Here is a 24,012-nt window from a genome sequence, read left to right as displayed (position 1 = left end):
TTCCCCACCACACCAAGGCGCCCTGCTAATCTCATAAACATTTGTGGGGTCATTTATCAAACTGGTATAAAGTAGAACTGGCTTAGTTGCCTATAAGCAACCAATCACATTCCTACTTTCATTTTCCAAAGGAGCTGTGAAAAATGAAAGGAGGAATCTGATTGGCAACTAAGCCAGTTCTACAAAAAAATAGAACATGTCCAATTCTTGTCCGTTTTGCGGTATCTGTGTTTTGTGGATCTGCAAAACACGGACTTGTACTTTCTCTTGAAGACGTTTCGCTAGTCATCCGACTGACTTTCTCAATTAGAATGACTTGTATGAGAAATCTCTGGCATTAAATACCAGTGACTTATGTTTCAGTTATGGAGGTAAGAAGCTACAAGCCTTCCTAATTGATAGAGCTTGTCAGATGACTTGCGAAACATCTTCAGGGAAGACAACAAGTCCAGTTGCTCTGACTTATTACTATTGATATACCATGATCTCAATAAATGAGAACCTTCACAGCCTGGATCACTTTGCTGCATGGCTTCCACATTTACTATTTTGAGATTCACCAACTCTCATTTTGCATGACTTTGACATTCCCATAGCCACATTCATCTCCCCATCTATCTATAACCTCCTCTTTTGGTATTTCACAACTTTCTAATTCTTCTTTGAGTTCTTCTTTTGGCACTGCTTGATTTGCGCCGTAAAAAGTTCTCTTCTCCTGAACTCTGACCACAACCTGTTTTACTTCACTGTTAAGAATTCTCCTCTTTCTCAGAAAATCTAATTCACTACATGATTTCCTCTATTATAAATGTATGATGAGAAGAACCTGTAACTCTGCCCTCCACCTCACCAAACAAACTAATTTTACGACTCTGATCTCCTCACTGTCCACAATCCAAAACAACTCTTTTCACTCCTTCCTTAGACCTAGAGTGCAGGAGCCAATCATTGACCTCTGTGTGGAAGATCTGGCCACCTACTTCAAAATTGAATATGTCAGGATGGAACTTATCTCCCAGTCTCCAAGTATAATTGACCCCCTTCCCTCCTGGGCTTCCTCTGGTTTGCTCTCTACATTTGACCCAATCACAGATGAAGTCTCAGTCTCTCTTCTTGGCAATCTTGGCAATCACGACTAACCTGACAAGAATATTAAACTTCTGTATCTCTTCTGGTATTTCCCCTCCTCTTTCAAACATCCTGTCCAAATCCCATTACTAAAAACATTTGTGATCCATTCTACACAGCTAACTTCAGACCTGTCTGTAATCATCCCTTCATCTTTAAACTCCTGGAACGCCTTCTTTACTCTCGCCTCATCCACTATTTCTTGGCTAAATATCTCTTCGACCTCTTATAATCTGGTTTCTGCACTCTACAGTAACTACCCTCACTAAAGTGTCTAATGATCCCCTGATGGCTAGTTGTAATGGTGACTACTCTCTAATTATTCTTCTGAAAATCGCTGTGGCATTTGACACTGTTGACCAGTGTTCCTGAACTCCAGTCACCTGATCTATTAGATTCTGTCCTGCTGGACACTCCAGGTTTAAATAACCCAGCAGGTCAACATCATCACAACGGGCTGGGTGGCCCTGGCCACCCTATGTGCAGGAGAGGAGACTGGACTGGCAGGAAGAGGGGAACGAAGCAGCGCTCAGCTCTGGATCTGAGACAGGGAACAATTGTAACGTGCTGCATAATATGCTATTACTATGGAAATGAAGTGTTCATTATTATTACCAATCCTTACTTAAATCACACAAAAAAATGCACAAAATGATATGCAACTGACAATACTAGCTAATTCCTCTAGCTGATGTTAAAAGCTGAGAACTTTGCCAATATCCTCCAGTCAGGAACATATCGGAGCCCCTCATGCCCCACGTCACAGTGTCTCAGCAAGCATGAAAAAAAATGTTTTTTTTCTTTATGTGTATGGAATGTGCCACTTCATTTTGCTGGTAACATTCTTTTGCACCTGGTAGCTTCTGTGTCACATGGTCTGTTGTGGGTGCGGCTCACAGCTTTATCCTACCTCACAGTGCATTGGTGATACCACTATGGAGGCATGTGAGAGTCTGGCTGTGAGTTGGTTTCTAGCACTGTTCAGACATTGTTCACCATGGGCTGTTGAGTGGTAGGACCCCATGCTTGCTTAGACACCGTGACGTGGTGCATGATGGGCTCCAATATGTTCCTGACTGGAAGATATTGGCAAAGTTCTCAGTTTTTAACATCGGCTAGAGGAATTAGCTAGTATTGTGAGTTGCGTATCATTTTAGTGCATTTTTTGTAGTGATTTTTGTATTTTTTCATCTGCACATTGTATTATTTTGTGTAAGATGTCCTTGTGGTGCATGTGGTCCACCCCAGCATCCTCCATTGTACGCATTTTTTGCTGGGGATTGCCATTCTGCGGACTGCATGCAGAGGAATTGCTCCCCCAGTTATAGACACGCTACAGTGTCTGGGTTTGGAGCATTTCCACCCATTTAAGCCACTTTTTTCAGTGAGTTTTTGTTTTAACTCTTACTTAACCCAAAACTGTCAAACAAGAATCCACTTACAGCAGTGGATCAGCCCTGAGTTGCTGCTGACCAAACCTTTGGCAGTGCAGGAGAAACACCTTAATTTTCTAGAATATAGGCTGCAGAACTAAGTGCCAGATTACTGGAATTATCTAAAGAAAGGAAACAGATTAAAGGAACTTTACATTGTTCTATAATTGTGGCTCGAGATTTTGCAATGGGCTGCAGATTATAGTATGACATTATAAATACAAGAACTATATTGATGATTACAGTTGGATGACATTCCCTTTTATTGGCGTGTATCAGGTACAGATGTGCCACACAAGAAGATAGATATATGAGTTTTCCCTGTATCCCTAAATTTTACATTCAGTTACAAAGTCCACTTCATGTTGATTTGTACACCTTTGAAGTGATTCTTCAAGGGATAGAAAGTACTGAAAAATTCCTTTCCAAACCCATTCTACATCAAGTATGGCTGACTTCATCAAATTAGCTTCTAGTTGTATGCAATTTGGTGGGAAATCTTTTAGTTCCCCCTAAAGATGTTGGTAAGTGGTTGGAGCCCCTTTCTTCTTTGTGGCTCAAGGTGCCACAAATGTCCTAACATGAAGACTCCGACTTCTTACCCAAAACCTTGAGCGGAATGTATAGCATGTTAAATCTTTATTCCCAAAATCTCTTCTTCGCCTCCCTGTGAAGCTAGAGAAGTAAGAAGAACTGCAAAGTAGACAAGAGCTGAGCAATTTATTTAATGTGATCAAGAAAAAAGGAGACGAGGAAAGACTGATGTGAACCTTTATATCTGACATAAACAGAGGAATGACAGACCAGGTTGACTGCCTTCTATCTTCTGGACCATGGTTAAAAGTTTTGGAGACTAGAATAAGACACCATTGAACTTATCCAAAAATATAAGTCTTCTTCTAATCAAAAACTTGGCCTAATTTATATAATGTAACATCAGAAATGATAGAGTCTGGAGATTTGGATGGATGCTATGGTGGAACATAAAGGGTTGGGTTCATTCTATCGGTTATAACTAAATAAGATTGTGAAAAATAGCTGATAGACTGAGAGAGGAATGCAAGCAAGGGAAGCAGACCCATCATAAGATCTTTAGATGGGTTTCTAGCAGTCCTTCTCATTGATCTGGCACATGTAGTGTCGTCCAAAGGGCAGACAGACCAGACCTTCATCGCATGGCTTTTCTTCATATTGCACTCTCCCATCGTGCCTACAGGAACATTTTGTCGAACATGTTTCATCACTCCATATGACTTGTCCATAATGAAGGAAATGTTCTGCAGATAAGAAAATAAGACAGGAAGATGTTTTATGAACAGTGCCGAGACCAAAACTTTGGCAGAAGTCAAACCTCTTCTTGGCAAAAGCTTGGTTCTTCCATGGAAATATTCTAAACATGTAACATTCTACTTTCTGCTGTCATATGGGCAGCTTGTGGATTGAAGAGCCCCCTTTCTAGTTTCTTGCCTGCAGCACAGCTATCATTTGGTTATTAACTGAAAACTAAGTAATTTAGGTGAGACTGGTTTATACAAAATGGTTTGTCCATAGTCCAAGTCCCTAGCAACCCATCAATTGTTTAGCTTAAATGGGTTGGCCGAACAATATTCAACAACTGTGCACAGGGTGGGTGATAAATATATTATTCCTGGGTGTCCGACCAATGCTTCCCCTCCGATCACAAGAACTGAGATTCTCGAGCCTCCAATGTGAATGGAGTGGTAGTGTTCCTGTGTGACCACTGCTTCATTCAGTCTATGGGACTGACAGAAATAGCCTACTGTTAACTCATGCACACCACCATTCACAGAAGAGACTCAGAAACCCCCATTCTCATTAACGTGGAGGATCAAGTGGTTGGACCCCTCGCATATATTCAACTATCCTGTGAATGTTGTTTGTGGCCCAACCACTTTAAAAGGGGGTTTTGTATAGGATATGCTACCAATGGCATACCAAGAAAAGTCCGACTGGCAACTCAACCATTCCCAAGAATGTATGGAGCTAACTCAGCAACCCAATAGGCACTACTTCCAGTTTTATGAGGGGAGCTATGTTGCAGTGCTTATACAGTGTTGGGTTGGGAGAGCTGCCAAGGGGAAGACAACCCATTGGGCCACTGTGCTTTACAGTTGCATATCCTTAAAACTAGAAGTCCAAGTTTGGACCTCTACAGATAAAGGCCTCATGCACACGACCGGTGTGGGCATCCGTGGCCGTTGTGCCGTTTTCAGTTTTTTTTCACTGACCCATTGACTTTCAACAGGTCAGTGGAAAAATCATAAAATGCACCGTTTTGTAGCCGCATCCATGATCCGTGTTTCCTGTCCGTCAAAAAAATAGTACATGTCCTACTTTTTTGACGGAGAACGGTTCACGGACCTATTCAAGTCAATGGGTCCGTGAAAAAACACGGATGCACACAAGATTGGCATCCGCGTCCGTGGTCCGTGGCCGTAGGCTACTTTCACACAGACGGATCCGCAGATCCGTCTGCATAAAAGCTTTTTCAGAGCTGAGTTTTCAGTTTGTGAAAACTCAGATCCGACAGTATATTCTAACACAGAGGCGTTCCCATAGTGATGGGGACGCTTCTAGTTAGAATATACTTTGAACTGTGTACATGACTGCCCCCTGCTGCCTGGCAGCACCCGATCTCTTACAGGGGGCTGTGATCCGCACAATTAACCCCTCAGGTGCTGCACCTGAGGGGTTAATTGTGCGTATCATAGCCGCCTGTTAGAGATCATGTGCTGCCAGGCAGGAGGGGGCACCCCCCCTCCCTCCCCAGTTTTAAATTCATTGGTGGCCAGTGGGCCCCCCCTCCCTCCCTTGTATTTAACACATTGGTGGCCAGTGCGGCCAGCCCCCCCTCCCTCCCCTGTAGTACTGTAGATTCATTGGTGGCCAGTGGGTCCCCCCCCTCCTAATTAAAATCTCATTGGTGGCAGCGGAGAGTACCGATCGGAGTCCCAGTTTAATCGCTGGGGCTCCGATCGGTAACCATGGCAGCCAGGACGCTACTGCAGTCCTGGTTGCCATGGTTACTTAGCAATTTTTAGAAGCATTATACTTACCTGCGAGCTGCGATGTCTGTGACCGGCCGGGCGCTCCACCTACTGGTAAGTGACAGGTCTGTGCGGCGCATTGCGTATAGCACCATGGCAACCAGGACTGCAGTAGCGATTAAACTGGGACTCCGATCGGTACTCTCCGCTGCCACCAATGATAGGGGGGAGATTTTAATTATGAGGGGGGCCCACTGGCCACCAATGAATCTACAGTACTACAGGGGAGGGAGGGGGGGGCCGGCCGCACTGGCCACTAATGTGTTAACTACAGGGGAGGGAGAGTGGCCGGCGGCACTGTCCACCAATGTGTTAACTACAGGGGAGGGAGGGGGGGCCTCACTGGCCACCAATGAGTTAACTACAGCGGAGGGAGGGGGGACTGGCCGTACTGGCCACCATTGTGTTAACTACAGGGGAGGGAGGGGGGCCGCACTGGCCACCAATGAGTTAAATACAGGGGGGGAGGGGGGTCTGCCCCCTGCTGCCTGGCAGCACCTGCCAGGCAGCAGGGGGCAGTCATGTACACAGTTCGTAGTATATTCTAACTTGAAGCGTCCCCATCACCATGGGAACGCCTCTGTGTTAGAATATACTGTCGGATCTGAGTTTCACGATCTAACTCAAATCCGATGGTATATTCTAACATAAAGGCGTTCCCATGGTGGTGGGGACGCTTCAAGTTAAAATATACCATCGGATTGGAGAAAACTCCTATCCGATGGTATAAAAGGGACTCCTGACTTTACATTGAAAGTTGATAGGGGACGGATCCGTTTGCAATTGCAACATATTGTGTCAACGTCAAACGGATCCGTCCCCATTGATTTGCATTGTAATTCAGGATGGATCCGTTTGGCTCCACACGGCCAGACGGACACCAAAACGACTTTTTTTTCATGTCCGTGGATCCTCCAAAAATCAAGGAAGACCCACGGATGAAAAAAAGGTCACTGATCACGGAACTACGGACCCCGTTTTTGCAGACCTTAAAAAAAAAGGCCAAAACCTTAGTGAAATCCCAACAATATGCTATCAGCTGTGACCCCCTTACTTGTGATCAGTGGAGCACTTCTATAAGCTCTAGATACATACCGCCGTGAATGCAGCCACCAGGCACACGAAAACGATCTACTTGGAAGACCCATACCCCAGGTTTGCCAATATTGCTGCTAGATTTAATATTTATAATTTCTTCGGTCCTGGAGAAGGGAACGTTGAAGCATTCCATCCCTGCGTTGAACCCAACCTATTTGGATGAAAAAAGTCTATTAACTTGTGTAGAGGGAAGGGCGATATATGAATATATATATATATATATTGGCCCTGTATGGCCAAGTGGGATATGTATATATATGTAGAGGGAGGTGTATTAAGTATTCCAAAGATTCAATTCCCAATCAACTCATCCCCCATGTTTAGAGAAAAACTTGTGCGGATACCCTGTAGGATAACAGCTGATCAGTATCTAGTCCTCTTTCGTTCAGGCCCTAAACAGTAGGATGGTCTCGTTTGCTGGTCGCCTCAGGACAAAGCGATTGCAGACTCTCTGGCACCGTTTGTCAGGGGGCTTTCTAACCAGAGACATCATGAACCTGTTTTCACACCTCCATGGCCAAACTCCATCCCCCCCCTCCAGCATTTGGGACTAGGGGGGAGGGCTCATGGGATTTGAAGATAAAGAGAGGCACACTTGGTAGAGGGGACTGGAGTGGAGTGCATGCAGCCCCATGGATGAGGGAGAACCATCCCCATGAAAATGAGCAAGCGAGAATCTAACGCCCTAGAGATGAGCACTGGCTGAGTATCATTAACCCCTATTGCACTGTCCTGCAGGTCTTTTACCCCTGCTAACTCCCTTCTGCCCATATCCTTAACCCCTGCATTCCCTGCCCGGCAGAGCATTAACCCCTGCAATCCCTGCACCCCAGTTCTCCTGCATTCCCTGTGTGCAGCCCCAGTATACCCTTGCTGGGCTGTTATAACCCTTGATATCCTGGTCCCCTGCAATAGCCCAAATACCCCTAACCCAGGTAACCCCAGATGTCCAGCCCTGGGTTAACCCCTTTATGTTCATCATCCCCTGCACTGTAATTACCCCTACATTGCAGTGATTGTGTGGTTTACGGCCCCGCTTTAACCCTTGAATTGCTGGCCTGTATTAACCCTGTATTCCATGAAACCTGTAACCCACGGCTACATCCCTGTCTATATCTCTGGCCTGCAAGTATTAACCCCTGCAGTGCCACAATTGTGTTTAACCCCTTGTTGCCTCGTAGGGACAAGTGAGTAGCCAGGCGGGTGGGTTGCTGATATTTGTGTGTATGTAAGTGTATTATTGTAATTGTAGTTAGATCCCGGGGAGGACTTGGGACTGTGTTAGCGTAGTTAGGACCGTATTAGTGTTGTTACAGTGTGTTTACGTATTATATTGCATATCTATTCCATTTATATAGATATATATAATTATAAGCAAATATTAGACTATAACGTATTATTGTATAATAAGTACCTTTTTATTTAAGCACAGTGTGTAGTCTTTTATTGTAGTAGGCGCCGCAGCAATAGCCGCAGGTAGTTCAATGTAGAGTAAGGTAATCAGTAGTGTTTGTTTAATTGGTATAAATAGGCGGAGGCATCACTAGACGACTCACGCCTATTTATGAATATTAATTATTGAGATTTGTATCAATTTCAATAATTAATATTTACTTTAACAGCTTGACATTACAATTAGGGATGAGCGAATCGACTTCGGGTGAAACATCCGAAGTCGATTCGCTTATCCCTAAATTACAATATCCACTGGTCTACCTCCAAGCATAGGACAATATGTGCCCCCAGCCATAAAGGTTGCAGTATGGTTTCTACACTCTAGCAACTAATAGCCTCTATTTTCTTCACACCTGTGCCACAAAATAAATGTCACACTCTACATCTAACATGATTTCCCCTTTACAAATGTCACATAACAAACTCTACTCGAGGGGAAAAAATTGGAAAATTTGATGAGGAACCAAAATTAAGCTTTTTTCAGTTTTTGTTTGTATTTTTGGAGTTTAGGCACATGCCTCCTATGATAATTGCACAGCTTTTCTTTAAGAAAACCAGTCTATATGCATACCTGGGCAGCAGTGCCTCCACGACCTGTCAAAGGGTGTCCGCCACTAGCTGTGCCTGCGCTCCACTCCATGTTCTCGTAGATAAACATAACCATAGACCTCGGACCATCGGACGCGAGGATGGCCTGGAAGGTGTTCGTCTGCCAAAGAGAAGAGCGTTAGTTTGATCCTTGAGATGTTAACACTCAGGTAACAATTATGGGCGCCATTAGATGATCTTGACCAACTAATCAACAGTGATCTAATCAGCTTGAATTTTTCGTTGAACCCTTTTACTACAGCCTAGATAAGCTTATGGTGGAAGGAACTTTTTGATATGGGATTTTCAAAGAAGGAAATGAGTGGTGGTCAAGTGGTTTTACCAACCTCTATTCAAAAGTTATCCTATAAATGTCTTATAGGTTATAGACCCCACCTATTAGGAGGACCCCTGACCACCGGACAAGGTGGCTACATCATACTTGAGACTGAATGGGAGTTGAAAGGTGAATTTGTCAGTTAATTGGATGGATGGTTTATCCTCCTAAACCTATCTGAAGAACAGGGGCCCCAGTCATTGCTTAGCTGTATCCATAATTTCCACAGAATTGGGCAAGATATCCGGGGCTTGTGTCCCGAATATCCAGTACTAGCGACGCTCCTGGTTTTAGCTCAAAATGTTTCATTTTCACACGGGTTAGCCTGTGAAAAAAGCGGCCTACGTAATGTTAAGCAATTGCTCTGAGGATGGCAATACCCCATATGTTGTCATATACTGCTGCTCGGGGGCACAGCAGTGTTCTGAAAGGGACGAAGCAATATTTGGATTTTGAAATGCAGATTTTGCTAAAATGATTTTTTTTTTTTATATTTTAGAAAAAAAACTTTTCATTCTGTTTCTTGGGAGGAGAAAAAAACTGCAATTCTTTCAGAAGTTTTCATTTTTAAATTTTATGGGGTGCAGGTTGATACAATGACGATGATACCAAATTTATGTTTTATTATTTTTGCACAATAAAATTACTTTTAAAAGAATATATATATATATATTTCATTTTTTGTTTCGCCATGATGCCAAGACCTATAACATATTTTTTTTTCCATCAAGGCAGCTTGTTTTTTTGTTTTTGTTTTTTGCAGGATGGGGATGTAGATTTTATTGGTACAATTTTGGCGTAAGTATGACTCGATCGATTTTGAGAGGCAAAGTAACCAAAAAACTGTGATTTTGAAACTTTTCTTTTTTTTACCGTGTTTATCTTGCCGGATGATCAAGTTCTAACTTTGGCCATTACAGACACAGTGATACCAGTCATGTGTAGCATATTTTGTGTTTTTTTATTTATTTATAATAAAGGACCTGATTATGTTAAAACCAATTTTTCTGCTTGAAAATTGTATTATTTCATAAAAATTTTTTTATTTATTTATTTATATATATTATTTTTTATTTTATTTATTTTTCAGTTCCACTTGGAGGACTTGAACATTTGATGTCTATATTGCTGGCACAATACTTCTGTATTGCAGTGCATTATACCCGTATTAGGGTACTTCCACACTAGTGTTATTCTTTTCTGGTATTGAAATCCGGTAAAGGGTCTCAATACCGGAAAAAAACGCATTAGTTTTGTCCTAATGCATTCTGAATTGATCCGTTAAGTATGCATCAGGATGTCTTCCGCTCCGTCCCTTGTACAGTATTTGATCGGACAAAATACCGCAGCTTGCTGTGGTATTTTTTCCCGCCAAAATCCCTGAACAATACCGCATTTGCCGGATCCGGCATTAATTTCCATAGAGATGTAGTAATGCAGGATCCGATACTGGAAGTGTTCTGGAAATTTCTGCGTCGCCGGATCCGGTTTTCCGATCTGCGCCTGGATATGGGAGGAGCTAGTTTCGCTTTTGATCTTTGAATTTTTTTTAATACCGGATCCATTATTCCGTTTGAAACCGGATGATAAAGGATGAGACAGATCCGATATATCACTGGATCGGTCTAACGGATCCGGGGGAAAAAAGATATCTGTTTGCATATGGTTTGCCGCGCATCGGCAAACGGGACTGCCTGTCGGATTCTAACAACGCTAGTGTGAAAGTAGCCTTATATTGACAGTCTGCCTCAGGGGCATTGCTAGGTTAAAACATCCAGGGCCTGGGCCCCTGATGTTTTGTCCCAGGCCCCGAATGCACTGCCTGCCAGATAGATACAACTGTATTGCCATCCTCAGTACGGCAATACATTTGAATCTAATGCCCTGCAAGAGCTGAAGGACCTATGATGACATCACAGGTCATGTGATCAGTTCTAAATGCAGTAGCTGAAAAGGACCTGCGATGATGTCACCATCATGTGATCAGTGCAGGAGAGGACGGCTCAGCAGTGAAGAGAAGTCCTGGGAAGAAGCTGTGGAGATGTCTGTACATGAGGAGAGGTAAGTGAAGGGAGAGGCAGAGCAATGCTGGGAGTTGTAGTTATTTAACTGGGACTGTATGTTAGGGCTAAAGGGAGGGAAGTTATTTACATGGGACAGTGGGGTGGAGTGATGTTATTTACATGGGAATGCATGTTGGAGGTGGCTGTTGGAGGGAGTAATATTATTTACATGAGACTGAATGTTAAGGGGTGATGTTATTTACATGGGACTGCATGTTGTAGGTGGCTGTGGGAGGGAGTTATATTATTTACATGAGACTGAATGTTAAGGGGTGATGTTATTTACATGGGACTGCATGTTGTAGGTGGCTGTGGGAGGGAGTTATATTATTTACATGGGACTGAATGCTAAGGGGTAATGTTATTTACATGGGACTGCATTTGGAGGTGGCTGGGGAGGGGGTGATTTTATTTACATGGGACTGTATGTTGAAGGTGTCTGGGGGAGGGAGTGATGTTATTTACATGGGACAGAATATTAAGGGGGTGATGTTAGTTACATGGGACTGTATGTTGAAGGGCGCTGGGGAGGGGGTAATGAGATTTACATGGGACTGTATGTTGAAAGCTGCCGGGGAGGAGGTGATGTTATTTACGTGGGACTGTATATTGGACGGGGCTGTAGATAGGGAGGGATGTTATTTACATGGGACTGTATATTGGAGGGGGCTTGAAAGATGGTGTGATGGTATTTACATGGGACTCTATGGTGGAGAGAAGGAAATAGTGTTATTTACATGGGACTGTATGGTGGAGGGGCTGAGGAATTATAATTTCTGAAGGACACTAAACTGAGGAATATAACTACAGGGGCACTGCAGGAGGCATTATGAATACTGGGGGCACTTCAGGGCGGGCATTATAAATACTGGGGGCACTGGGGGGTATTTTAAATCCAGGGGACATTAGGCGTTCTTATTACTACTGGGGGCCTTATAGATCCGCATTTTTCTACTAAGAGCACTGTGGGGGCCTTATTACTACAGAGGGGTCAGTAGATAGCTTTATTACCACTGGGGGAACAATAGGGGGGGCCTTATTTCTACTGGGGGCTCTGTAAGGGCATTATTAATACTGGAGGGCTCTTCTACTAATGGAGGCACTCTTTACTGTAGGGGCACTGTAGGGGACAATATTACTAATGAGGGCATTCTAGATGGGAATTACTATTCGTGGGACTATGAGGAGCACTATTACTATGGGGAAGATTATCTGTATGGCACAAATTTTTCTTCAGGATAGTATTTGGGGGTACAGAAAAGTGAGGAAGCTAAGATGTCCATGTGTCACACTCTGCAGAGATGAGGCCGCTGAGAGAAGTTGTCCGGACTGAATGGAGAAGATGATGACTGAGAAGATCTACATCAGAGGAGACGTCACCTGGGTGGCCCTGGATGTGAGGGGTACGAGCTGCTGTATAGCAAGTACAGCAAAATGTCTTCAGTGCTAGTGTTTGTGGGGGGCGGTTGGTCGACTTAGAGAATTGAGCCCTATGCATTGGGGTTTGGATTTAAGATCTTTTGAGACCCTAGCAACGCCCCTAGTCTGCCTATTAGGGTCTAATTGACCTAACCATTGTTAGGCCTCCAGCATGGCAGTCATCATCATGGGATGCTGATGGGGTACAGAGGGATCGCCATCTCTTTGTCAAACGCTTTGTCAAATGCCACAGTCAATTTTGATCATATTTAAGGGGTTAAATGCCTGTGATCGCTGCCACTGTAGCAGGATCTGTACCTGGAAATCAGATATGTCAGATATAGCACTCAGATATTAACCTTGTTGGATTCGCTTCCGTGATATGACACTTTGTCCCAGGTTATAATCATGCACCATTCTGCGTTAAATTGTGCATTTTCAAAACATTTGTTTATCTCATCGTTAATTCGATTCAGAATAGTCTCATCCCTCGACTCCCTGTAATAGATAAACCCTCCGCATTCAATATCCACGTCTGACCAAAAGGGGCAGATCATATACAAGCCTTCAATGGGAAACATGTCAGGGGTGTATTCTTCCATTGCCAGTAGAAATGATATAACCCCGTTGGTGTTGACCTGCCAGCAAAAGAAAAGTCAGCAATGAGATGACAAAAAGTGACGACATGAACCCCATAAACACCTCGACGTGTCTCGACTTACGCAAAGAGATCTGTATATTTCACCAAAGTAGGTAAATGCATAGTTTATGTGCATCATGCCTGTGCCGCCGTCATCCTCAATTTCAGTCATCATGTCGTTATGAGCCTCCCCATAGGGGTAAAGGAGCGAGTCTGCGAGAGAGATAATGACATGTGACAACCCCAAAACTAAAACTGGTCATACACATTAGATAGGATCAGCCGAGTGTGCATGTGTTCTCAGTAGGGAGATGGGTATTAAGCCAGTGCCAGACCCCTCCAGACCCCTCTGTCCCCTCCAAACGCCTCTGTCTCTTCCAAACACTTCTTTATTTCCCAGACGCCTTTGTGAGACACCTCTACTCCCTCTAGACCCCTCTGTCCTCTCCAGACACTTCTGTTCCCTCAAAAGACACCTGTCCCCTACAGACCCTTCTGTTCCATTCAGACTCCTCTGCCTTCTTCAGACCCCTCTGTTCCCTACAGACAGTTCTGTCCCATTCAGACCCCTCTCTCCTTTTCGTATACCTCTGTCCTCTCCAGATCTCCCTGTCCTCTCCAGATACGTCTGTCTTCCCCAAACTCCTATGTCAGACACTTCTGTTCCCTCTGTCTGAGTCCTCAGTCTTGTCCATACATCTCTATTCTCTCCACAGACATCTGTCCCCTTCAGACCTCTCTGTCCTCTCTAGATCCTTCTGTCCTCTCCAGTGACATCTGTCCCCTTTAGATTCCATTGTTCCCCCCAGATCCCTCTGTCCTCTCTACACCTCTCTTTCCTCTTTAGACCCCTCTTTCCCCTCCAGGCCTCTCCTTCCCCTCCAGACCCCTCTTTCCCCTCCAGACCCCTCTTTCCCGTCCAGACACCTCTGTTCCTTCCAAAGACATCTGTCGCCTCCAGACCCTTATGTCCTCCTCAAGACTTCTCAGTCCTCTTCCAGACACATCTGTCTCCCTCAGAGCCCTCTCTTCCCTTCAGGAATCTCAGTCAACAGCTTATCTTTCCTGACAACAAAAGCATTGGGTATCCAACATGCGCGACCCCACTTTGTCCCTCCTGGGAAAGAGTTGAGCATACACCTTAGGAGGTTGGCATGTCACACCAAAATCAGCAGGTTGACCAACTTTCATCTATTGTCTTGTATCTCTCTACAGTAGTGGAGCTTTCCATATGTGTCCCTCTACATAGAGCAATATACATTGTTTCTAATGGCTTCGGTCAGCCAGTGATTGGCTGCACTGGTCACATGTCCACATCAAGAGGGATCGGCAAGTAGAGGTGGGGCATTTTCATAGATGCAATTACTCTTACAACGGAAGCTAGAAGCAGTATATAAGCCACACAACCTCCGATTTTCTAATTTCCCATAAGATACAGCTACTTACTGTACCTGAGTGTATAGACGTCAAAGAGAGAACCGACGGCAGCGCTGAAAAACAAGTGCGGATGGAGATGAGTAACCGGCAGCAAATCTATAGTCAATCAGCTGTGATTCTAAACGGGATGCATTGCTCTCTGTTATCAGCCATTTCTGGCTGTAATGTTGGATGAGAGACAAAAGTGCATAACCCTCCCTGCCCTCCGTAATCCCTACTATGTCCCATATCTCCAGCGCTAAGAACCTCCGGAGACATTTGCATTGATATCAGCCGCTCGTCTGATAGCGTTCCAGCATCGTTAGGCCCCATTCACACTGGCTTTTTCTGTGCTGTTTGTGTCGCATTTTCGGTATAGGAATCAGAGCCAAAAAATGACTCTAAGCAGCCTCCTATTCATGTCAATGGGAAGAAGCAGTATGCCCTCTCTTGGCACGGAATCCGTGCTGGACGTCCCATTAAAATGAACAGGAGGCGGCAAAAATTCTAAAATTTGCTTCAGAAATCAGTAAGGAATCCACTCTGATTTCAAAGGGAAGGGGGGGGGGGGGTTTAAGGCATTTTTCAGCTGTGTCTATTTCAATGCATTTGCACCAAAAATTGTGTATAGACGCGGACACGGGCGCACCTAGCCTTTCTGCTGCGGAGACAAAAACTGAAACGGCGCCCCTCCCTCCCCAATGCTAACTCCTTCCCTTCAGCCCATGGCAAGTGCTGCTTGCCATTGAAAGGAATAGGTGGCTGCAGGGACGCGCCCAAAAACTCTGTGTGAACAGGCACTAGGTTCACACAGAGGCTTTTTGACGCGGATTCCAGGCCACAAATGCTTGCAGAACTTCTCCATTTATTTCGATGTTAAACCCTACACGCGCTTTTTCCGTGTCTAGTTTTAAAAACCGTATGGTGGAAAAAAAGAATTGTCCTGTCCATTCTGGATGAGGACTCTGTGTCCAGAATTCCCAGCACAGAAAATACTCAGTGTGAACATACCCTTATCAGCTGACCACTTTAGGGTTACTGGCCCTTTAAGGACTAGAGGACCCGCTGTCCATTTACTTACCCAGGAGCAAAGTTATTAAACAGTTCCAGGTCCCCATGTTAGTGTTTGTTTCCCCTCTGAAACACAGGAGGATGAGAGTAGTTGGTGCACAATGATAGGAAGTGTAATTAGCGCAGTAATGAGTCCTGAAACATTGGAGCAATGGATTATAATCCAATAATGTACAGTAAGACCCATCATCTGTGATACTGCCTGCTGTATCTAAGCCAGTCATGCGTTATACTATATGCTGAGCTGCTTTAGGTAAAGTGTTATCTTTGAGCTTTGTATCTAAGCCCACCATAGGTGATACTATTTGCTGAAATGCAGTACATATAAGTTTATCATGTGTGATACTGTCTGCTAAGTCAGTGTATCTAACCCTATCATGTGTGATACTGTCTGCTAAGTCAGTGTATCTAACCCTATCATGTGTGATACTGTCTGCTAAATCAGTGTATCTAACCCTATCATGTGTGATACTGTCTGCTAAATCAGTGTATCTAACCCTGTCATGTGTGATACTGTCTGCTAAATCAGTGTATCTAATCCTATCATGTGTGATACTGTCTGCTAAATCAGCGTATCTAACCCTATCATGTGTGATACTGTCTGCTAAATCAGTGTATCTAATCCTATCATGTGTGATACTGTCTGCTAAGTCAGTGTATCTAACCCTATCATGTGTGATACTGTCTGCTAAGTCAGTGTATCTAACCCTATCATGTGTGATACTGTCTGCTAAGTCAGTGTATCTAATCCTATCATGTGTGATACTGTCTGCTAAATCAGTGTATCTAACCCTATCATGTGTGATACTGTCTGCTAAATCAGTGTATCTAATCCTATCATGTGTGATACTGTCTGCTGAATCAGTGTATCTAACCCTATCATGTGTGATACTGTCTGCTAAATCAGCGTATCTAATCCTATCCTGTGTGATACTGTCTGCTAAATCAGCGTATCTAACCCTATCATGTGTGATACTGTCTGCTAAATCAGCGTATCTAACCCTGTCATGTGTGATACTGTCTGCTAAATCAGTGTATCTAATCCTATCATGTGTGATACTGTCTGCTAAATCAGTGTATCTAATCCTATCATGTGTGATACTGTCTGCTAAATCAGTGTATCTAACCCTATCATGTGTGATACTGTCTGCTAAATCAGCGTATCTAACCCTATCATGTGTGATACTGTCTGCTAAATCAGTGTATCTAATCCTATCATGTGTGATACTGTCTGCTAAATCAGCGTATCTAACCCTATCATGTGTGATACTGTCTGCTAAATCAGTGTATCTAATCCTATCATGTGTGATACTGTCTGCTAAATCAGTGTATCTAACCCTATCATGTGTGATACTGTCTGCTAAGTCAGTGTATCTAATCCTATCATGTGTGATACTGTCTGCTAAATCAGTGTATCTAATCCTATCCTGTGTGATACTGTCTGCTGAGTCAGTGTATCTAACCCTATCATGTGTGATACTGTCTGCTAAATCAGTGTATCTAACCCTATCATGTGTGATACTGTCTGCTAAATCAGTGTATCTAATCCTATCATGTGTGATACTGTCTGCTAAATCAGCGTATCTAACCCTATCATGTGTGATACTGTCTGCTAAGTCAGTGTATCTAACCCTATCATGTGTGATACTGTCTGCTAAATCAGTGTATCTAATCCTATCCTGTGTGATACTGTCTGCTGAATCAGTGTATCTAATCCTATCATGTGTGATACTGTCTGCTAAGTCAGTGTATCTAACCCTATCATGTGTGATACTGTCTGCTGAATCAGTGTATCTAACCCTATCATGTGTGATACTGTCTGCTAAATCAGTGTATCTAACCCTATCATGTGTGATACTGTCTGCTAAATCAGTGTATCTAACCCTATCATGTGTGATACTGTCTGCTGAATCAGTGTATCTAATCCTATCATGTGTGATACTGTCTGCTAAGTCAGTGTATCTAACCCTATCATGTGTGATACTGTCTGCTAAATCAGTGTATCTAATCCTATCATGTGTGATACTGTCTGCTGAATCAGTGTATCTAACCCTATCATGTGTGATACTGTCTGCTAAATCAGTGTATCTAATCCTATCATGTGTGATACTGTCTGCTGAATCAGTGTATCTAACCCTATCATGTGTGATACTGTCTGCTAAGTCAGTGTATCTAATCCTATCCTGTGTGATACTGTCTGCTAAATCAGCGTATCTAACCCTATCATGTGTGATACTGTCTGCTAAATCAGCGTATCTAACCCTGTCATGTGTGATACTGTCTGCTAAATCAGTGTATCTAATCCTATCATGTGTGATACTGTCTGCTAAATCAGTGTATCTAACCCTATCATGTGTGATACTGTCTGCTAAATCAGTGTATCTAACCCTATCATGTGTGATACTGTCTGCTAAATCAGTGTATCTAATCCTATCATGTGTGATACTGTCTGCTAAATCAGTGTATCTAATCCTATCATGTGTGATACTGTCTGCTAAATCAGCGTATCTAACCCTATCATGTGTGATACTGTCTGCTAAATCAGTGTATCTAATCCTATCATGTGTGATACTGTCTGCTAAATCAGTGTATCTAATCCTATCATGTGTGATACTGTCTGCTAAATCAGTGTATCTAACCCTATCATGTGTGATACTGTCTGCTAAATCAGTGTATCTAATCCTATCATGTGTGATACTGTCTGCTGAATCAGTGTATCTAATCCTATCCTGTGTGATACTGTCTGCTAAATCAGTGTATCTAACCCTATCATGTGTGATACTGTCTGCTAAATCAGTGTATCTAATCCTATCATGTGTGATACTGTCTGCTGAATCAGTGTATCTAACCCTATCATGTGTGATACTGTCTGCTAAGTCAGTGTATCTAATCCTATCCTGTGTGATACTGTCTGCTAAATCAGCGTATCTAACCCTATCATGTGTGATACTGTCTGCTAAATCAGCGTATCTAACCCTATCATGTGTGATACTGTCTGCTAAATCAGTGTATCTAACCCTATCATGTGTGATACTGCCTGCTGAACTGCTGTACCTAATCCTTACTTCTGTGATACTATCTCCTGGGCTATGTAGCTAATCCTATCATGTGTGATACCGCCTGCTTTGCCGCTGTATCTAAAACTATCAGGTCTTACACTGTGTGTATCTAAACCAATAGTGTCTAATAATGTCTTCTGAGCTTTGAATCTAATCCTATCATGTGTGATAATGTCTGCTGATCTGTGTATCTAATCCTATCATGTGTGATACTGTCTACTGATATGTGTATCTAATCCTATCCTGTGTGATACTGTCTGCTTTGCCATTGTATCTAATCCTATCATGTCTTATATGCAATATGTCTAATAATGTCTGCTGAGCTTTGTATCTAAGCCCACCATAGGTGATACTATTTGCTGAAATGCAGTATATATAAGCTTATCATGTGTGATACTTTCTGCTGAGTCAGTGTATCTAACCCTATCATATCATGTGTATCTAAGCTAATCATGTGTGATACTGCCTGCTGACCTGCTGTATCCAATCCTATCATGTGTGCTACTATCTGCTGAGCTTGAGTATCTAATCCTATCATGTGTGTTATTGCTTGATGAATCTAATCCTATCATGTGTGATACTGTCTACTGATATGTGTATCTAATCCTATCATGTGTGATACTGTCTGCTGAGCTGCCGTATGTAATCCTATCATGTGTGATACTGTCTGCTGAGCTGTGTATCTAATCCTATCCTGTGTGATACTGTCTACTGATATGTGTATCTAATCCTATCATGTGTGATACTGTCTGCTGAGCTGTGTATCTAATCCTATCATGTGTGATACTGTCTGCTGAGCTGTGTATCTAATCCTATCCTGTGTGATACTGTCTGCTGAGCTGTGTATCTAATCCTATCCTGTGTGATACTGTCTGCTGAGCTGTGTATCTAATCCTATCATGTGTAATACTGTCTACTGATATGTGTATCTAATCCTATCATGTGTGATACTGTCTGCTGAGCTGTGTATCTAATCCTATCATGTGTGATACTGTCTGCTGAGCTGTGTATCTAATCTTATCCTGTGTAATACTGTCTACTGATATGTGTATCTAATCCTATCATGTGTGATACTGTCTGCTGAGTAGTGATGAGCGGCAGGTGCCATATTCGATTTCGACGAAATTCGCGAATATTCGATAGAATATTCGTTTTATATTCGTCGAAATCGAATATTCGTCATTATTCTTGTTATCGCGATTAATATGCGATTTAAATAATCGAATTTCGATTTTAACTTAAAGGCTACTCTCCTATTGAAATCGCAATTCGATTTTTTCAAGTTATAATAATCGAATTTCGATTTTAACTTAGCACTGCTATATTCCATATTAGGCTAACTAATATGGCATATAGCAGTGCTAAGTTAAAATCGAAATTCGATTATTATAACTTGAAAAAATCGAATTGCGATTTTAACGTAATTCTCAAATCCGACAGTACATTCTAGTATATGGAGACGTTCCCATGGTGATGGGGACGCTCCATGAGCACGGAAGTCGGCAGAAGCGGCAACGGGCACTGACTGGAGCAGCCAGGAAGCCAGGAATCCAAAGGACAGGTAAGAACAACTTTAGGGAAGTGGGAAAGAAAAAAATATAACAATAAAAAAACAAAAAAAAAAAAAAAAAAAAAAACGAATATTCCAAATATCGAATTTATATCACTATATTCGAAATATTCGCGAATTAGCGAAGTGCCGATATTCGCGAAAAAAATTCGATATTCGAATATTCGCGCTCAACACTACTGCTGAGCTGTGTATCTAATCCTGTCCTGTGTGATACTGTCTGCTGATCTGTGTATCTAATCCTGTCCTGTGTGATACTGTCTGCTGAGCTGTGTATCTAATCCGATCCTGTGTGATACTGTCTACTGATATGTGTATCTAATCCTATCATGTGTGATACTGTCTGCTGATCTGTGTATCTAATCATATCATGTGTGATACTGTCTGCTTTGCCGTTGTATCTAAAACTATCATGTCTTATACGCAATATGTCTAATAATGTCTGCTGAGCTTTGTATCTAAGCCCACCATAGGTGATACTATTAGCTGAAATGCAGTACATATAAGCTTATCATGTGTGATACTTTCTGCTGAGTCAGTGTATCTAACCCTATCATATCATGTGTATCTAAGCCAGTCATGTGTGATACTGCCTGCTGACCTGCTGTATCTAATCCTATCATGTGTACTATCTGCTGAGCTTGAGTATCTAATCCTATCATGTATGATACTTTCTGCTGAGTCAGTGTATCTAACCCTATCATGGCATGTGTATCTAAGCCAACCATGTGTGATACTGTCTGCTGAACTGCTGTATCTAATCCTATCATGTGTGCTACTATCTGCTGGGCTTGAGTATCTAATCCTATCATGTGTGATATTGCCTGATGAATCTAAACCTATCATGTGTGATACTTTCTGCTGAGCTGCTGTATCTAAAACTATCATGTCTTACACTGTGCTTATCCAAGCCAATCAAGTCTAATTATGTCTGCTGAGCTTTGTATCTAACCCTGTCATGTGTTATATCGTCTACGGTCTTGATATCTAAACCTATCATGACACTGAGTGTATCTAATCCAATCATGTGTGAAAATGTCTGCTAAAATGGTGTATCTAAGCCTGTGACGAGGGACATTGTCTGCTGAGGCAGTATATCTAATCCGACAGGCAAGTATAAACCTGTAGCCGTTCTCCCTGCATTTATCGGAGGCCATTTGGCACCAGGAGAGGCGGAATACAGAGTGGGCTCAGCATGCATGTGGGACCTGCATTCCCTGAATTTAATGGAGGCAAGTCTGGAGGGAGTATGTAGTGTAGGTTCCTGTCCTAAAGAGATCGCCTTACCGTTGGCGGACAGGCACAAATTATTTTGTATTAAAATCTCACATTTATAACGTAGCATTGGTACATTTTCTATAGTGAGTATGGTGCTATTGTAATTACTTTATTATTTGTGCTTGCAGAGCTTTGTTGTATTGTGTTTGTTTTTTGCTTTTGTGCTTCCAGCCATGGTGTTCCTTGCCGCTAGTGTGAAACAAGCCTTAGCGAGCCGCGCAGACCTACCTAAACCCTCGTCATGTAATATTCATCTTCTTATATACAAGGACCTCTGGACAAGAAGACTTATGGAACATATATCTAGATCACAGAGCTGGTGCACACTGAGCCCCTCTCTTCTAATATTCTTAAAGAGCATCTGTCAGCAGTTTTGTATCTATGACACCGGCTGACCTGTTACATGTGCCCTTGGCAGTAGAAGGCATCTGTGTTGGTCCCATGTTCATATGTCCACATTGCTGAGAAAAATGAGGTTTTATTATATGCAAATGAGCCTCTGGGAGCAACAGTTGAAGAAATGGCAGAGCCTCTAGGTGTAATGACAACGCCCCCGTTGCTCCTAGAACCTCATTTGCATATATTAAAACATCATTGTTCTCAGCAGTGCAGGGGGGGGGGGGGGCACATATAAACATGGGACCAGCACAGATGCCTCCAGCCGCCAAGTGCACATGTAACAGGTCAGACAGTGTCATAGGTACAAAACTGCTGACAGATGCCCTTTAAGCGATAGAAACACAAATCAGGGAAAATAAATAAATAATCAGAAATAATAAACAATGTAACAATTTATGGTCACTATTATCTGTAAATAACAAACACACATATCAGATACTAATGACGCATAACATCATTGTTACACACTGCAAATCAACGTGAAAGGTTTGCAGATATCGAGCGAGGATATTTGCTTCTCCATTCACATCCAAAGCTGCATCAAGAATTTGAGCTCAAGCTCAGACAAACCACAAGGCACTGCCAGATGAAATCTGGAGTCAGCTCTGGACGTCAATGGATAGAAACGCTTGAAATCTCAGCGCAAATGGACCTGCCGTGCGGATTTTGAAATCTGCAGCGTGTCAACTAGTGTTGAGCGAAGCGAGCTTCGGATGCTTCGTTCCAAACTTCGGAATAATACCGTACGGAGATTTTGTCTCCGTACAGTATTAGAATGTATGGGCTCCGATGAGCCGAAGTTAGTTATTAGCAAAGTCGGAACCGAAGCCGAGTTAAAAGTGTTTTTCCATTTAAAAAATCAACTACCAAAGTTATTCAACGAAGTCACGCGCAACTTTGCGAATAACGTACTGCGGCTCATCAGAGCCCATACATTCTAATACTGTACGGAGGCGGATCTCCTTACAGTATTATTCCGAAGTTTTGAACGGAGCGACTTCGGATAAAGCATCCGAAGCTCGCTTCGCTCAACACTAGTGACAACTGTAAACCGTGCGATTTTTGGTGCAGATTTCACCCTTTTCAATGGAAGGGCGAGATCTGCGGCAAATTCGCTTTAATCCTGCAGCAAAAAAATATATATATATAAAAACGCAAGTAACACATGCGGTTTTGGGTGCAGAAATGCACAGAAATCCACATGGAAAGCAGCGCGGAATTTCCGTTTTGAAATCTGCACGCGTGCGCAGGTACCTGTTCGTACACTGCAGACTGGTTGACGAAATTTCTGTCCCATTTGTCTGCACGAGGCGTGACGCTGGGACAACTGCAACCTCTGCACCCTCAACTGCTACTGGTTAAGATAATGTAGTAGGCTAAGCCACATTGTGATCTCACCATGAGCTGCGCAAACTCAGCTCTGCTACATCTGAGTGTATTAGGTAATGGCTGTTTAGGCGAGGCTGACCTAAAATCGCCTCAGGTGTCGCTGCACGCAGCCTTAAGCCTAAATGTCGCTGGATTCTGTAAAACTGTCATGTATCATCCAGAGGTCCCCCCCAGTGCTGCCCGCTACGAGGCTGCTCCTACCTTCTCCTCTGCTTCTCCGCTGCACAGTGAAGGGCAGTGCCTGCAGGCGGCACACCCTTTATAACTGTGGATTTGGGGGAGTTGCTTACATGTCAGCACACTGTTCCATTAGGAGCTTACATACTAATGATGCTGACGTTTTTTTGCAGTCACGTTCCAAACTGCCGTCGCTTTACCGATCGTGCTAAGCAATTACCTTATAAGCAATTTCCTGCCGTGTTAGAGCTGCTCCTTTCTTATAGATCAGGACGGATCCCAGAAGGAGAAGCCCCATCATCTGTAAGGGGTATTTCACACGTCCGTGATGACACCCATTACAAGACGGTCAGTAGTGCATCCGTGAAGGATCCACGTTTGGGGTCCGCGTGTCCGTTTTTTGCCTTCCGTGTGTCATCCGTAT

General features: G+C 43.1%; 1 protein-coding gene across 1 annotated transcript; it reads right to left on the bottom strand.

Annotated features, from left to right (window-relative positions):
• Window positions 1-3,292: 3,292 nt before the first annotated feature.
• Window positions 3,293-23,639, bottom strand: LOC122926980 (alpha-tectorin-like). Its single transcript, XM_044278511.1, has 8 exons — window positions 23,613-23,639; window positions 15,727-15,782; window positions 14,681-14,719; window positions 13,312-13,442; window positions 12,949-13,227; window positions 8,754-8,891; window positions 6,725-6,878; window positions 3,293-3,838 (listed from the first exon to the last, which is right to left on the bottom strand). The coding sequence occupies exons 2-8, from the start codon at window positions 15,761-15,763 to the stop codon at window positions 3,666-3,668; spliced, it is 951 nt and encodes a 316-aa protein (XP_044134446.1). The 5' UTR covers window positions 15,764-15,782; window positions 23,613-23,639; the 3' UTR covers window positions 3,293-3,665.
• Window positions 23,640-24,012: the final 373 nt, after the last annotated feature.

This window comes from Bufo gargarizans, chromosome 2 (genome assembly GCF_014858855.1).
Source record: "Bufo gargarizans isolate SCDJY-AF-19 chromosome 2, ASM1485885v1, whole genome shotgun sequence".
Taxonomy (NCBI): Eukaryota; Metazoa; Chordata; class Amphibia; order Anura; family Bufonidae; genus Bufo; species Bufo gargarizans.
This window is presented reverse-complemented; position numbering and strand designations above follow the sequence as displayed.